Source organism: Rhinatrema bivittatum, chromosome 2, assembly GCF_901001135.1.
Source record: "Rhinatrema bivittatum chromosome 2, aRhiBiv1.1, whole genome shotgun sequence".
Lineage (NCBI taxonomy): Eukaryota > Metazoa > Chordata > Amphibia > Gymnophiona > Rhinatrematidae > Rhinatrema > Rhinatrema bivittatum.
In genome coordinates, this window is record NC_042616.1 from 571,491,043 (window position 1) to 571,508,966 (window position 17,924).

At 43.5% G+C, this 17,924-nt stretch overlaps 1 protein-coding gene across 2 annotated transcripts in view; it reads left to right on the plus strand.

Moving 5' to 3' along the window:
- The window catches only part of CEP76 (centrosomal protein 76), a 135,730-nt gene that overhangs the window by 38,350 nt on the left and 79,456 nt on the right, over positions 1-17,924 (plus strand). The window contains exons 3-5 of one of the 2 annotated variants that reach the window (XM_029590954.1): positions 1,491-1,572; positions 13,450-13,674; positions 15,402-15,587. In XM_029590954.1, coding sequence (XP_029446814.1) covers positions 1,491-1,572; positions 13,450-13,674; positions 15,402-15,587 — 493 coding nt within the window. Of the gene's footprint in view, positions 1-1,490; positions 1,573-13,449; positions 13,675-15,401; positions 15,588-17,924 lie in introns of those variants that run through there. The other variant, XM_029590955.1, reaches the window with a different exon arrangement.

A 17,924-nucleotide genomic window follows, 5' to 3' on the forward strand; every position in this document is an offset into this window, starting at 1 on the left:
AACATAATAAAGCATAAAAAACATAATAAAACATAATAAAGCATAATACAACATAATAAGACTAGCATTTAAGCCCGTTAAAACGGGCGAGATTTCATTGGTCAGATCGGCATGGTTAGAGCTGCTCTGTTCTCCACAACTTCCCTTTTCCTTCCATCCCCTCTCATCTTTCCTTTCCTTCTCACCTCATCTACAACCCCATCCCTTTCCCAGCTCTCCTCCACTCTTTATTCTCTTCTCCAGAACTTCTTACCCTTCCCACTTGTTCAGTCAAATCCTCTTCCCTTCCCCTCTCACCTTCCCTTTCCTTCCCCCTAGCCCTCCTCCACTCCCTCTTTTTCTCTACTTCACAACTTTACCCTTCCCACTTACTTACTCACATCCTCTTCCTTCCATCCCCTCTCATCTTCCCTTTCCTTCCCCTCCCACCTCCTCAACCCCTTCCCTCTCCCTCAACCCTCCTCCACTCCCTTTTTCTGTACTCCACAATTTTACCCTTTCCACTTAATCACATACTTTTCCTTCCCCTCCCACCTCCTCCACAACTCTGTCCCTCTCCCTCAGCCCTCCTCCATTCCCTCTTCTTCTCTTATCCAGAATGCGCGCTTCACCACCGGGCTCGTTGCTGGCCCGCCCAATGCTTAGATACTGTCGCCGCTGCTCCATGGTAGGTCTCTGGGGTCTCTCTCTCGTGCGCGCGCCTCTCCACCGGGCTCGTTACTAGCCCGCCAGACGCTCGGTGATGAGGCGCACGAGAGAGAGAGACTTCCGGAGACCTCTCATTGCTGTGTCTGTGCCGCCACCGCTTCTCACTGCGTGAGAGAGAGACCCCCGGAGACCTTCTGTGCTGCCGCCGCTGCTCCTACCTGCCGCTTCCAAGACAGCCCTCCACTGCTCCATTTGCTCCCAGTGCCATGTTGCTCCCCTCTGACCGACGTGCTCTCGCGCTTGCGCAGTAGAGCTGCTCTCTACTGTGCATTTGCGGCATGTCGGTCAAGCCTCATTTATCTAGTTGATATATTAACATAATAAAACATAATGGGGCAATTCAATTGGCTCTGTTGATGCTAAGAAAGATCGTAACCTACTGAGGACTTTCTGCTAGGTGTGTAAACTAAAAACCTGCTCAAATAGGAATGCCTTCACCATTTTCCTACAAGTTATTATTGCTACTTCACTCTTTATTTGTAGCGGAACAGTGTTCCAGAGGGTTGGTCCCTATATGTAAAATAGACGTTCTCTTGATTCATCCATGTAAACTTGTTTAATGAAGGAATGTCTAGTAGCATTTGAGAGGCTCAGCGCAGGGTTCTCACCGGTCAGTATAGTTTGTCCTCTGTCTCTTTGGGTCACCAACTAGTGCCAGTCATAACTTGAATTGTAAAATACTCCTAGAGGGACTGCTTCTTGTCACTGATTTAAAGTGCAACATAAAAGCAATACTGTGGCATAAGGTTCCATGGATCATATTATGTACTTTGTCTTTCTAGGAGATGGCCCACCAAGAAGTTACATCCACTCCAAAACCTTCTACCCACTTTGTTGACAAAGAACCAAGAGTGTTAAAGAAAAGTATGTTTTACATATTTATAACATTATAATCATTTAAGAAACAATATTGTACTACATAAGGATATAAGATTTGCCATACTAGATCAGATCAAAAAGTCAATTTCCAGTATCCTGTTTTCAACAATGACCAATCCAGGTCACAGGTATCTGGCAGGATTCTAAAAAGTTAATAGATTTCATGCTGGTTATCCCAGAAATAAGTAGTGGATTTCCACAAGTCCACCTTAATAGTGGTTTATGAACGTTTCCTCTAGGAAATTGTCCAAACCTTTTTTAAACCAAGCTACATCACATCCCAACTTCTGACAGCTAATTCCAGAATTTAATAATGCTTTGAGTAAAAAAATATTTTTTCTTATTTGTCTTAAATGTATTACCTAGTAACTTCATTGCGTGTCCCCTAGTCTTTGTACTTTTTGAAAGAATAAATAACCGATTAACAATTACCCATTCCACTCTACTCATTCATTTATAGACCTTTTTATATCTCCCCTCAGCCATCTCTTCTCCAAGCTGAAGAGCCCTGACCTCCTTAGCCTTTCCTCATAGGGGAATCATTCTATCTTCTTTATAATTTTGGTCACCCTTCTCTACCTTTTCTAATTTCACTATAATTTTTTTGAGATGAGGTAACCAGATTTGCAGACAATATTTATGCTGTATGTCATCAAGCGGGCTACTTGTAGAGGTAGAGTCCAGACATATTGACCTCAGAAAAAATACTAAGTATTTTTTTTTGTCCATAAACAGGCTGAATTAGTCATCATCTCTAGGTGATGTCATCTGATAGCACTGAACGGACTCATCTCTCCAATCCAGTAGAATTTTGAACTCTACTGAGCATATTTGTTTATTATTTATTTAGCATTTTTATATGCCGAAGTTAATGTAGCAGAGTTACAAATCAATTCGGTTTACATTTTAACATTAACATGCATGTAAGAATGCTATTACATAGAACAAGGAATATTTGACTTGGAACAACTAAAACTGGGAGAACTGGTATTATAATAAACCAAACAATAAATAGAGTGATATTTTTTGTGTAACAGGCTAAACAATAGTTAGACATGTAATCATCTAAACAAAAGCTAAATAAGGATTAGACTAGACAAACTGCGAGTTGATAAGCTGCAAGTAGGCATGCTAATTGGAGTGATAATATTGGTATAGTCTGAAAGGAGTCTTTGTAACTAAGGAAGGAAGTGAGTAGTGGGAGATTATTGGTGTAGATTGAAAGCTTGCTCGAACAGCCAAGTTTTGAGTCTCTTTTTGAAGGTGATTGGGCATTGTTCCTGTCGGGGTTCAGGGGGTAGTGAGTTCCATTGATGGGGGCCTGCTTTGGATAGAGTTCGTTTGTTTAAAGTGGATTTGATGGCTGGGGCAAGGAGGGTATTCCTGTAAGCTGTTCTCACCGGTCTGTCGGTAATGTGTAGTTGAAGAGGGTTGTTGAGTTCCAGTGGGATGAGTTTGTGGATAGATTTGTGAATGATGGTAAGGATTTTGTAAGAGATTCTGAACTTGATCGGGAGCCAATGTAGGTTTTTCAAAATGGGGGTGATATGGTCTCTTTTGTTGGTTTTAGTCAGTATCCTGGCTGTGGCGTTTTGGAGGATCTGTAGGGGTTTTATGGTGCTAGCTGGGAGTCCGAGTAGGAGTGAGTTGCAGTAGTCTATTTTTGAGAAGATGATTGTCTGTAGAACTGAGCGATAGTCTTGGAAGTGTAGAAGCGGTCTGAGCCTTTTTAGGACTTGCAATTTGAAGAAACCATCTTTAATGGTATTATTAATAAATCTCTTGAGGTTGAGTTGATTGTCCATTATGACTCTGAGGTTTCTGACTTGAGAGGAGAAGGATGATTTTCTTGTAGTGAGTGTGTTAGTTATTGCCTGGCTGCCGTCTTGGGTGATGAGGAGTATTTCTGTTTTACTGGAATTGAGGATCAAATTAAGGCTCGTGAGCAGGTTGTTAATAGTATGTAGGCAGCTGTTCCAGAGATCTAGTGATTTTTGCAAGGATTCGGTCACCGAATAAATTTTTGTACGTCGTCAGCGTAGATGTAGTGGGTTAGATTTAGTTTGGAAAGGAGCTGGCAGAGCGGTAAAAGATAAATGTTGAAGAGGGTTGGGGATAAGGAAGTGTGGACGGGGTGTGATTCGTTATTGTTTACTTTGACCTTGTAAAATCTGTTGATTAGAAATGACTTGAACCAGTTCAGTGCCGTGCCTTTCATTCCGATGTCAGATAGCCTATCTAGTAGTGTTATGTGGTTGACGGTATCAAATGCGGCAGAGAGATCGAGGAGAATGAGTAGACCGGGTTGTTTTTTTTCAAGATTTAGTAGAATAGTATCTGTTAAAGAGATAAGGAGAGATTCTGTGCTATGAGCTTTTCGGAAGCCGAACTGATGGGAGGATAATATATTGTTGTCTTCCAAGTACTCTGAAAGTTGTTTGTTAACTATTTTTTCTAAAATTTTGGAAATAAAGGGGAGATTAGCGATCGGGCGATAGCTGGCCGGGTCATCTGGAGACAGGTTCGGCTTTTTCAGAAGTGGTTTCAGAATTGCCAGTTTTAGTGGATCGGGGACTAATCCTTGCATTAGAGAGCAGTTAATGATGTTTGAGATTGGTTTGGCGACGGTTTTTGAACTGGCGATGAGTAGATTTGAGGGTATAGCATCTGAAGGGTGAGATGCAGGTTTGATTTTCTTAAGGATTGTTTCGATCTCTATAGAAGAAGTCAGTTCGAAGGATTCAAGACTCGTGTTCAGTTGAGTATGTGTTGAGTAGGTAGAAGGAGGAAGGTTGGCGTTGTTGGCCTTTAATGGTCTGATCAGATCGGTGATTTTTTTCTTGAAGAATGTGGCTAGTTCTGAAGCTTTGCTGGCTGCTTGATCGTCCGGGATGGAAATGGGTGGGGATTTGGTGAGGGATGAGACGATAGCGAAAAGTGCTTTAGGGTCGAATATGAAATGGTGAATTTTTTGTGAGAAAAATTCTCTTTTTGTTTGTAGAATGGATATTTGGTATCGGTGCATGAGAGATTTGTAAGCCCCCAGGTTAGATGTGGAAGGGTTTTTTCGCCATACACGTTCCAGCCGTCTTAGTTCTTGTTTAAGGGTTTTAAGTTGTGGGGTGTACATATATGGGAGTTCCCATACAGGTGTTGCCTCAATGCTTCCTCAGTCTTTTTTTTTTTGTCTGAGCTAAAAACAGACTGTCTCTCTCTTGCCTCAAGATTTTCTTACTTCTTCAGATTCTTTCTAAATTTTTTCTCTTCAAGTTGGTTGACACAATAGCACTCTGCAATACTACCAGAAAAAAAAACCAAATAAATAAAAAATTTCCAAGACTTTGAAGTTTGGAGATTCTTCTAGAATGTCAGCAAAGAAAAAGTTGATGAGTAGCTTCAAGGCCTGTGATTTTAGTCAGCTAATGTCAATCACAGATACTCATGAACAATGTTACTGTTGTCTGGGTTCAAACCACAATAAGCCCAATTGTCTGGCATGTGGCAGGATGTCTCTGTGGAGCCAGAGCTGCTAAAATAGATGAGCTGTGTCAAGTCTAGGATGATTACGCTCTGACCCCTTCCTGAAGCGCAACTTTGTTACCCTCTCTACGAAATGAAGTGAGTATAGGATCTGTCAAAACACCTCCCTTGTAGCAACCTGTGCCTGGCCTGTTTTGGAACACAAAGCAGAAGCAGCCTAACAAATTGCAATCTGCGTTGAAGAAACAAAGTCTTGTCGGTGTTGAAGGTACTGCTAGACGTACCCTCGATACAAGTGAATCCCTTGAAGCAAACTGCATTGACCTCAGACTGACCAAAGCAGGATGCATTGGACTGCCTGAAGCAGAGTGCGCCAGAGAGCTTGAAGCTTTCCACATCAGAGTGTATGAACCATATTGTGTAAGAGCGCTTGAAGCAATGGGACATCAGAGCACTCGAAACATGGTGTGTCAGAGCGCTTGAAGAAAGGAACATCAGAGTATTCAAAGCATGGTGCAGTGGAGCGCAGAAAGCACGACATGAAGGAGCACCTGAAGCATGGAGTATTGAAACATTCGGAGCATGCTCTTCCAGAGCATACCAGCCATGGAGTTTCAGAACAACTGAGCAAATTGCCTCAGAACCTCAAACTTGGCACATTGAAGTAACCAAAGCATGTGCATACTCCTCTAACATCTCCTATTTTATGGACGCATTCCATGAGACAGACGTCTGAAGAAAAGGATATGCTCTCCCCTGCATCTTTACGTGGCGCTTGGACCAGAAAGTTATCCAACCAAGAAAGTACCCTGACGGTTTTTCAGGAGCGGAACTGCACATCCTGAAGGCAACGCTCCCTGTTACTTTCTCCAGGACACCTTAAGATATCTGCCACCTTTCAGAATCATGCCAGTCTCGTTTCTTATTGAACAAGAACTGAGAATGCAGGGGTCAGATTTGATTTGTTCCATCATACCCCTAGCATCCAATTGACCTCCTGTAGTCCAGGCAGAACACACATTAGTGCCTGAAGAAGATGCGGCACCACCATATCTCACACAACAAATTCAATCATCATTGGCGCAATTCATGGATTATAGTGAAGACCTTCTTCACTACCTTTTCGCCAGTAATCTTGACTTTTCCACTGATGCATCTGCCATTTCCTACCTATCTACCACACACTGCTCTGGCACAATCTCCTCCTAAATTGATGTCAGGAGCGCAAACACTTCCGGCACCATGACTTCTTTGCAGCTCTCCAATGGGAGAGGATGGAAACATATATCCAACCTTACCATGTCTCCCAACCTATTCGCCATTGGCTCCTTTGTTTCCACAGTTGCCCTCTCCTTCATCATCCATGGATCTGTCACCAGGGGAATCCCCTGGCAGTTTGACAGGGATCCTGTCAGACCTGTCTCAACTACCAGCCAATCATGCCTACCAGAGGATCTTTCCTACTTGAAGTTCGTAGAGAAAATGAGAAGGTCTCTTAACATCCATGTACAAAAAGATCCAGACCCATGGGCAGGCATCATGAGCATTCTCCTCGTTCTTGACATCCCTTCTAAACTAGGGGCCTTTCCCATACATGCCATTCTGGATAATCTCTAGATTAAAATGTGAGAGACTCCAACTTTGATTGTAACAGCCGCAAGAAAATTGGACCTCAAATTTTGCATGCAGAAATCACCATGGTACATGTAGTCCAGTTTAATCCTGGAAGAATTCTGCGCACAACATTTAAAAATTCTGCATACTTTATACTGGTCAAAAAACACAATATATATCCCAGTCTTTGAGTAATTAACTTAAAATGTGATACAGAAAAATTATTCAAAGATGCAGAATTTTAAATATTTTGAAAGGAATTTCCCTAGAAGTACACTGTGGGAGTATTCCTTCTACTCTCTCTCCCTACTCCTCTGGCCAGACCCCTTTCAGTCTGCTCTCTTGGCTCTAACTTCTCTGCTCTCCAGCCTTTCTCCCCTCCCCCTCCAAGCTCAACCCCTTCCACTATCTCCACCATGCAGTCCTTCACTCCTAGAATTTGACCACTCTCTCATACAGCCTTTCACACAGGCTCTCTCTGTCCTTGTCCCACTCTCTCTCTCACACACATACACCCTCACACAGGTGCCCTTCCTCCATTCCTCCCTCACACACATAAACATCCTCTCAAACAGGTTCTCTCTGTCCTTCTATCACACACTCACACCCTTTCATACAGGCTCTCTCTCTCACGCACATACACCCCCTCACACAGGCTCTCTCTCTTGCACGCGCACACACACACACCCCTCAAACAAGCTCTCTCTCTCACATACACCCACTCACACAGGTTCCCTCTGTCTTCTCTCACACACGCACACACATACACCCTCACATAGACTCCCTCTCTCTGTTGCACACACCCCTCCCTCCTCACACAGGCTCCTTCTCTCTCTTGCACACTCATATACCCCTGCACATAGGCTCGCTCTCTCACTTACACACACCCCTTCATATGGCTCACTCTCACACACAAACTCACGCCCTCACAAAATTTCTAGTTCATACACAGGCTCCAAATCACACACACCCTCTTGTGCCTGTCATTCTGCTCTCACACATACTCACAGGTCACATTGATGTCAGCTGTTCACTGCTCCTTGGCTGTGATCTACTCCCGGCCACCAGCGCCTCTCTCGTCTTCAGACATGAGCAGGTGTGCTCCGTTCATGGTCCACTAGTGCCTTCTTCCACTTCGGCTGTGAGCGGGATATGCTCCACTCATGGCCCATGGGAGCCTCCCTCGTCTTCAGCTGCGAACGGGATGGGCTGTGCTCGAGGCCCGCCAGGCCTCCTTCTGCTTCAGCCGCAACGGAATGGGCTCCGCTCGCGGCCCATTGGAACTTCCCTCAACTTCGGCCATGAGTGGGATAGACTCCACTTGCGGCCCACTGGCACCACCCTTGTCTTCAGCCACGAGCGACATGGGCTTCGCTTGCAGCCCATTGGTGCCTCCTTCATCTTTGGCCGCAAGCAGCATGGGCTCTGCTCACAGCCCGACAGGCTTCCTTCCACTTTGGCCACGAGCAGGATTGGCTTTGCTCTTGGCTAACTGAGCAGCTTAAAATTCTGTGCAAGAGAGGAATTCTGTGCCCCGCAGTAGCACAGAATTCCCCCAGGAATACCAGTTCCCTCATCAATTGATAGTCATTGAATTGGCTCTTAAAAAGGCCAAAAAGACAAGACCGAGGCATACCTACATATTCCTATTAGGCAGGAACATCAAAGGTTTCTCCAGTTCACAGTTTTAGGAAAACATTATCAATTTATAGCCCTATCATTTATCTAGCCATAGCATTCCAAATTTTTATCAAAGTAGCAGCAATATTCATGCGCAGAGAAGGCATTCTGGAGCACCCTTTCTGGATGACTGATTTATTGGAGTCAAATCATGTCAGGAGAGTCATTGGCCACAGACAGGTTTCTACAAGTATTGGAAAAATTGGACTGGATGGTAAACTTCAGCCCTCCAAGTCATTTGTCTATCTGGGAGCCCGCTTCGACACAAAGACAAGGAAAATATTCATGACACCCGAGAGGTTTGTCAAATTACAAAGAAAAGTAAGAGAGCTAAGGAAGTCCAGGCACCCAAAACCTGGGTGTGTTTACAGGCACTGTGTTCCATGGTAGTAACGATAGAATTGATTCCCTGGACAAGAGGTCATATGCATCCTTTGCAAAAAGTCTACTGGGGCAGGGGTCTTCCCCAGGTCAAGACTTTGGTCAACCTTTGGTGCTGTAAGGGATTCTACAAGGCTGGATTATCTGCCATTTAAATCAGATAGCAGTGTCTCAAGTTCATGCAAAGGAAGCAGAATATCTACACCTTTTAGAGGTATATATGTTTTATTGTAGCAGCATAAAATATATATTGGTTTTATATATGATAGATATTGTTTTTGGTTTAACAGAGCAGATCATCCTTGTTACATAGGTTAAAAAATCCCCTGCATTTAACTCAGTTAAATTGCACTGTCAGTTAAACTACCTAGTTTAAAAAAGTAATTTAGCCAGTTAATCTCACCCTCCACAGCAGTCAGGTCATTCTTCCTGAGAATGACAGTCCTGATTAATGCAAAGGGCAGCCAGCTGGACCACTACCTGGAAAACTACAGGTTAACGCCACCGTCTCAGGATGGCAGACTTGGAGTGCTAACAGATGCCTCTGTAGGTTATGCTAGCAAAGGACAGGGCAAAGATTGGTTTGCCTTGCCAGGGCTTAGGCAAGAATGAGATCAGCTAGTTCTCCACAGTTAATGAAGCAGGGCTGGGCTGAGCTGGGAGCCCAGTCTCAAAGCTTAGCTTGAGCTTCATGAAAGGTCTCGGGTGCAGAGTTGATGAATGTAAAGTTTGCGTGAATGGCAGCAAACAGTGCAGTGCGGTTCTGAATCTCTAAGTCTAAGTCTTTTCTCTTCTCAGGACTTCATACATATGCATAGGATCCAAAAGTTGATATTGATTGGAGATTATCACAATCCATTGGTGTAGGATTGGTGGGCTTCCAATATGATTTCTTAACTGGTACATATGTGCATATTCTCACAAGAAATGGTAATGTGAGTCAGAAAACATCTGGAGAACAACTCATGACTGGATACAAAGTTTGTCAAGGCCACATACTCAGCAAATTTCTGTCTAGCAGTACCTGCAGAATTGTAGGTGAAGACAGAATAGTGGGTATGAAGAACAATAGCAGCTTATTCGCTTCAGTAGAGTTCTCACAGGCATTAAAACTGCAGAGGCCATCATATGGTTTGACTTCCCTCTTATGTTGCTCAAGCCTGCAAAGTTTAATTCAGTTGTACTCGCTTTTTAAGGTGAATGGCTTACCTCTACAGTGCTGTTGAAGCAAGTCAGGAGGTGGCTGACCAAACCCAATATGTGGAGAGGGGTGAGTCTGGACCCTTAGAGTGCATTATGGTCACAACAGATGCAAGTCTGAGGAGATGGGGAGTGCATTGTGAAGGGTAGATAGTGTAGGGGCACTGGATCCCAAAGAAAGCAAAGTGGCCAATAAAAAGGCTGGAAACCAGAGCGATCAAGTTAATTCTTATGAAAATCTTGCCAAAAGTGAAAGGGAGGGCAGTCAGAGTTCTGTTGAACAACTCTACACTAGTAGTCTATGTAAATAGACAAAGAGGTACACGCAGTAAAAGAAGTGATGCTGCTAATGAAGTGGCCAGAAGATCACCTCAAAGGCCTATCAGCACTACATATTGCAGGAACGGACAACAGCAGGCAGACTTCCTAAGCCGAAGGACCCTAGATCCAGGGAAGGGAAAAGGCAGCTGGCAGAGGAGGCCTTTGCACTCAGATTGGATGATTGGCTGCTGGTGGCCCCCAACTCGTCCCTCCTACAGACCAATCTTCTTGCAACCTTATACTGCCTGGACAACCTAGGACTACTTGCCAACTACGAGAAATCAAATCTGCAACCCACTCTGGTCTTGCAATTCATTGGGGTTCATATTGACACCATTTGGGACAGAGCCTTCCTCCCGGAATCCCGGGCCCTTGCCCTGACATCGCTCGCCGGCCACCTCCAAGAGGCCACCACTGCCCCTGCCCGCTAGATCCTGACTGTCCTCGGCCACATGGCAGCATCTATCTATGTCGTTCCCCACACTCGCCTTCACATGCGTTGTTTACAATGGGGTCTGAAGTCCCACGGGAGCTAGTTCTGCAGTCCTCTCTCCACTGGTATCACCCTCATGTCCAGCATGAAACGGGATTTAGAGTGGTGGCTGACACCATCGGCTCTCACGATAGGAGCACCTCTGCGGCCCCCAGTACATCACACCGTCCTCACCACAGACACTTCCTCCAAGGGGTGGGGCGTTCACCTAGTCCACCTTCAGACTCAAGGCCTGTGGTCTGCCTGGGAACAATCACAGTAGATCAACCTCCTGAAGCTCCGTGCCATTCGAAACACTTTTCGAGCCTTCGAACATGCGCTCCAAGGGAAGACAGCCATGGTCCGCACGTACAACCAAGTCGCCATGTTCTACATCAATAAGGAAGGAGGGTCTGGTTCCTGGAACCTTTGCAAGGAGGCTGTGGGGATCCTAGAATGAGCAGAGAGCAAATCCATCACCCTTCAGGCCACATACCTACCTGGCATCAACAACCCCAGAGCTGACAGACTGAGCAGAATCTTTCATCCCCGTGAGTGGGAACTCCATCAGGACATGGCGGAAAGACTCTTTCAAACCTGGGGTCTACCACACGTAGATCTCTTTGCTATAGAACAAAATCGAAAGATACAGACCTGCTCGGTGAATCCTAGTTCCCGACGACTAGAACAGGATGCATTCCTCATCGACTGGACGGGGGTGGGGGGGGGTGTCTACTCTACGCCTTCCCCCCTACCTCTAATCTCTCGCACAGTCCAGAAATGCATCACGGACAACGCAGACCTGATTCTCATCACTCCAGCGTGGCCCAGGCAATCGTGGCACATGTATCTAGTTCGACTAACGGTGGACCGACCGATTCCCCTGGGCAGTAATTCAAGCCTCCTCACCCAAGAGGGAGGCTCCCTGCTTCATCCGCTTTACTCATCTCTGAATCTCACTGCATGGAGATTGAAAGGCTGGTACTCCACCACCTGAACCTTTCCCCTCAGCTTCAGGATATTTCAGTTACCTCCAGGAAACCCTCCACAAGACAAAATTATCAAAGGAAATGGGCCCGTTATTTCTCCTGGTGCTCAGAAAATGGAACAGACCCGTTCGCCTGAGCGACTACTGGATTACCTCCATCTGCTCTACTGGAAAGGACTAGCCACGGCTTCTGTCAGAGTCTACCTCAGTGCCATAGCAGCCTACCATTCTCTGCACAATGAAGCCCCAATCTCTTGTCACCCGCTGATCTCAAGATTCATGAAAGGGGTTTTATGCCTCCGGTCTCCGATTCGGAAACCTCCAGTTCCATGGGATTTAAATGTGGTGCTAGAGCAATTGTTGCTACCATCCTTTGAGCCACTGGACACTTGCCATTCCAGGTTCTTCTCCTCGAAGGTACTCTTTCTGGTCGCCCTCACCTCTGCAAGATGGGTCAGTGAGTTGTAGGCCCTGGTGCACTTCTCACCCTACCTGGAGTTCTATCATGACAAAGTTACGCTGCGTACGCATCCCGCCTTCCTTCCTAAAGTGGTTTCAGTTTTCCACCTCAACCAATCCATTGCCCTTCCGACCTTTTACCCAAAGCCACATAGCAATGAGGGAGAGCATAAACTAAATACACTGGATTGAAAGCGGGCACTCACTTACTATAAATGCCGCACTCACACTGAGCGCAGAGCCTCCCAGCTTTTTGTTTCATTTAACCCTAACGCCCCAGGACTTCCAGTTTCCAAAAGAACCTTTTCATCCTGGATCTCAAATTGCATACAGTTCTGCTATCAAAAGCGTTCGGAGGCCTTGTCTACCTCCACTAAGGCTCACCAAGTCTGTGTATAGCTGTTTCAATAGCTCCCCTTCATGAGGTGCCCATTCTGGACATTTGCAAAGTTGCCACCTGGTCTTTTCTGCACATGTTCACAGCACACTACTGTTTAGACAAGCAGACCGCAGCTGACGCAGACATGGGCAAAATGATTCTCAGATTGGGCACTTCTTGAAAGCTGCGAAGACAACAAATAAGAACTGTCCGCCTCTCTTCTCTACTGTCTTGAGCACACTACCACAACTCATCATCAGGACGTGATCAGAGATTTTGCACTCATAACATCAGCTGGGGACGTCCAGACAGCATGGCTAATTCAAGCTGCTTATCTGTGGGAAAAGAGCAAGTTTGCTTACCGTAAACGGTGTTTTCCGTAGATAGCAGATGATTTAGCCATGCTGACCCTCCCCCCTCCCCGGACAGTTATTGTTCCATTTCCTCTTGCTTGGATATGGACTGAAGGAGATTGGGGCAGCATGGAAAGATCCACGCAGGCGGACTACACTGAAAAGACTCAGTGTTCTAAGAGAGCTCCGCCACCTAGACGCCCGGAGGATGTCCCCAGATAACATGGCTAATTCATCTGCTATCTACGGAAAACACCGTTTACGGTAAGCAAACTTGCTCTTACTTTACCAATGCACACTCCGCTTTGCTCCATCCTAGTAAAAACGAAGAGCTATCTGTGGTACATCTGACCCTCCTTCCTCCCAACCCCCACCTCCACCAAAGGACGGGAGACTGAACTTAACAGCAAGCCAAGTATTATATAGAGTTTAAATAAACTTTCATGTATGCCAAACTTTAAAAAAAAAAAAGCGTATTTCCTGTCCATCTCAAGGATGTTGATATTATGAAGATGTTCATTCATTTTCATTGCAGCTAACATTGACCCCTCACGAAGGTACCTCTATCTTCAGGTTTTGGGTGGAAAAGCTTTCCTGGAACACCTGCAAGAGCCTGAAATGTTACCTGGGCAGGTTTGCTCCACTTTCACCCTTTGTTTACATTTCCGAAACCAGCGTTTCCGGTCCAAACCCATTCCATGTGCCTGTGAACCTGATTTCCATGATGGCTTCCTGCTTGAAGTACACAGAGATAGCTTAGGTAAGGAGGTGGGTTGCTCCTCTTTAGTAGATACAAAATCCACTGATATATTTGGAGATGGTTTAGTGTCATTCCCTGGTAAAGGAATAACTGATGCTTAAGTTTGTGCTAGAGTAAACAGTAGTCATCCAGTGATGGATGAAATATTTTGTTTATATAGAAGCAATGGTTTTACTTCAAACTTCATTGTTATTCTTATTAAATATTCATCCTAACACAAATGTACATCAGTCTACCTCCTAGATAAATGTTTACTAGGAAGGTATTACACATAAAGAAGATGCATTCTATATTGCATGCTTCTCTGCATATTTCAAAAAGGCTGTCAAAAAAGACAAGGTCATCCTTAAATTAAAGTGAATACCCGAAACAACAAAAAAACCTTGCTTTAAGCTCACAAATTTATCAAATCTGATACAATCTTATAATGTTTAACTTATTTTATTTTATTTCATAATTCAGGTTGCAAAAAATGTTTTTGAAAATAAATAATTTCATAATATTTTCACAAACTTCAATTATTCATTCACACTACATTCACATTCCTTACTGTATTGACTTGGTTGGGCATTTGAAGGAACAGTGGAAGACCACACAGAGAGAAATATAAATAATATGCTGCTTCGGAGGAATGTGAAATTTGTATATGAAAAAGGAGGTTTGACATATACGGGACATTTTTAAAGAATTTGATTATGTGCACAAGTAGAAAGTCCTTGGGTGTCAGATAAATTAGGATGTTTTTATTATTTGAAAACATTCATGTATTTTTAATAGAGGTTTAGGGGAGAGTTTGGGGGTTTACAGGGATTGTGTGAATGTAGTGTGAGTGAATAATTGAAATTTGTGAAAATATTATGAAATTATGTATTTTCAAAAAAGTTTTTTGCAACCTGAATTATGAAATAAAATAAAATAAGTTAAACATTATAAGATTGTATCAGATTTGATAAATTTGTGAGCTTAAAGCAAGGTTTTTTTGTTGTTTCGGGTATTCACTATTGAGAGAGAACAAAGGAAATCGGTACTGTTTATTGAGTGTAGGCATCCTTAAATTAAAGCCATCTCCATAGTTCTCCAAACTTTAGCATGCTGCTGTAATGAGGAGGATGAATCAATACATTTCCATTTGGAGGCTAATGCCAGTCTAGCAGCTTCCAGCAAGAAGCAGTGGTTTTTGTTTCATTTTCATCCCTTACACTGACACAAGCCTTGTGGTGTTCTGAGCCCAGCAGTTTCTTCCTACTCCTTTGGGCTTCCAGTTCAATCAGAACTGGCTTATACTGGACTAATGAGCCATAAGCCTTCATTTGCAACTACGTAGAGTTTTTCCCCTTTTTAAAACTTCTATCTAGCCTTGCCATTGGAATAACCATTCTTAGCCAGAGGCACATATCATGACTCCCTCCAGAATCTAGTTTGTGTGCACCCTGAATTTGGCCACTATGTGCTGCCGCTGTGGGATTGCTAAGATTCCTTCCTTCCAGGTGATATTAGCACTGCCTCTGCAGCATCCCCAGCCTTGGCCAGCCCTAGATGCTAAATATGAGCTCAGGAAGTTACCCCAGGTTTCATTTTAGGAAAAAATCCATGGAAAGTATTGCTTTCCCTTTTCAATTTTGACCAGAGACCTAGTTCTCAGTAGGGTTTTCCCCATTCTATGATTGCTTCAAAAACCTCTCTAACACAGAGCCTGTTCTTTTTGGTTTGGGTTACACTTTTGGCAGGTGATGGTAGCAAGATGGCAGATGCAACATCTATGCTTTCAATATGTGATCCTGTACATCTGGTTCTGATCAGAACGGACACATCTGGCGAGACCATGCTAGTAGCCTCCTACTTTCTGGAGTGGCGATCTGTCCTTGGCTTGGAGAATGGAATAGCCAATCTTCCCGTGGAACTTCTAGGTGTTGGTAAGTGTAAACTAAAGGGCAAATAGGAAGAACGAGAAGGAATGATTAATGCGCATGACGATCCACACTAAAAAAAGAGTCTGAAAGTACTGGGAAAAATAAAGCATTATGAGCATGTGGATTTTCAGCCACCTAAAAGTACATGCTTACATTCATAGCACACATAAAAAAGGCATTGTGGGAGCATGTTATGAATTTAATCAATAATTTCAAAACTTATTTGTGTAACAGCATGCTGATAATGTGCAGTCTTTACATTTGGGTTTGCAATAGGTAAGACTGCATGCATATGGTTCAGCAGCATAACAACCCAATATTCAAATTCAGTTTGGAGGAGGCAACAAAAATAACAGAATTCATGAAAGCCTGGGGTTAAGCTCAGAGAGTCTTTAATTGTGGGGAAATGAAGCAGCGATCATTTGTGGGTCTATGACAATTGCAACAGGAAGCCGGAGATCAAGAAAGGTCTGTGGAATAGCACCAGGAAGGGAAATGGCAGATGAAGTGGATCTTGTGGCCTTTAAAGTTTGTCACATTCTCCGTTTCTAGTTTGGTTTTGGTTTTTTTTTTTACATGCTTTGCATCCCTCAGTTACTGTGTGCAGTTCTTCTCCATACCTTTTAGCAATTTGCATTTTTTAGATAAGCCTTAAATACAAATGAAATTGAAACTTGAATAATATATATTTACCTGGAAAACACAGAAATCATAATCCTATTTTTAACCTTAGCATTTAGTCTTCTCTCTTGCCTCAGTCTTTGATTATGTTTCTGTTCTGCAGATTGGCTCCAAGCTGGGGTTTTTTGTTTATTTAGTTTACATTTATTATTAGCTATTGTAGTAAGGAAAGGAGCGTGTTTACAGCCATCATAGTCTGAGAAAATAAGTGGCCTTGGATTATAAAATAAATACTGTATATAATACTGCACTGTGAAAACTTGCAATTATTTCTATAGTGTCATAGAATTACGCATCAGATACTACATTTTTCATTTCTAACATTGCTGATTTTCTTTTAGTATTTGGTTCTGTGGCCTTTAAAGTGCTTTTCTGTACAAATAAGTTAATTCTGCTTTCATTTTTTTTTTTTTTTGTGTTTTAACAATTTTTATTGGCAACCAAAAAAAAAAAGAGGTGATACACATCTGATCAAATAACAAACAAATAAGTAACAGTATGATATACTAGAGATATACCATCCAGAAAGCATTAAGATCAACCATAGTCACCAATTTTATGACCCATATGTAGTATTCTATTCCCCCCCTTCCCCCCCACACGACTATAGTAGCAGTACATTTGGAAGTGGGAACACAAGGTGTTATAGCATGATACAGTGGAGAAGAAACAACTGCAAAGACAACAGTGGTGTTAATGGATAAGACAGGAAAAGGATGCAGTGGAGTGGGGTGTCACAACCCCTTGTAAAATAGAGTTTTGCAGTCTCCAGAAGTTGATCAAACAAGTATGTGCGGGATCAGCAGAGGATGGTGATTATACGAACCTGTGAGAGCTATATAGGGTCCAACAGGGCAAACTGGTCACGTCCAACAATGTTAGAAGTCATTTCTACCACTGTAGCTCCTTGAACATCAATCCAAAGTCGATAAGGGTCCCATATCTTCTGGAAGGCTTCCGTTCGATCCTGGTGCATAGCTGTAAGTTTGCCCAATTGGTAGTAGGTGTGTAATCGATGTTGAATATTGGCCAGAGGTGGTGTGTTGGCTTTTTTCCAATGTAGCGCAATCTCCGCTCTTGTTGCAATAAAGACTTGTAAAATCAGTTTCTTCATGTCCTTGTTATGTTCTGGGAGCGGGAGGCCAAGGAGAGCATGCCAGGGTTTCACATTTACAGGTTCATTAATAACCTGAGCCACCCATCAAAATACCCTCTGCCAGCACTCAGTGATCTTAGGTCACTCCCACCATATATGATAATACGTGCCCAGGTTCCTACAGCCCCTACAACATGTATCAGGTATAGTAGAAACAAACTTATGGAGGGCAACAGGTGAATAATGCCATCGATATATCAATTTATAACAGTTTTCTTGAAGCCCTACAGAAATAGAACATTTGTGAGCCACGGTATATATCCTTTCCCAATCCTGATCTTCCAGGGGGTGCCTGAAAATCAGCTTCCCATAACAGCCTATGCCTCTGGACCCCTAAGCGTCGACCGTTAATAAAAGCGTAGATTTTAGAAATAACTCCCCTAATTGAGGAGGCATTCTTACAAAAAGTTTCAAATAGGGTGCCCTGAGTCCTTAGAGTATCCTCCCTAAGCACCTTGTGGATAAAGTGGTAGACCTTAGTGTACATAAGGAAATCGGTATCC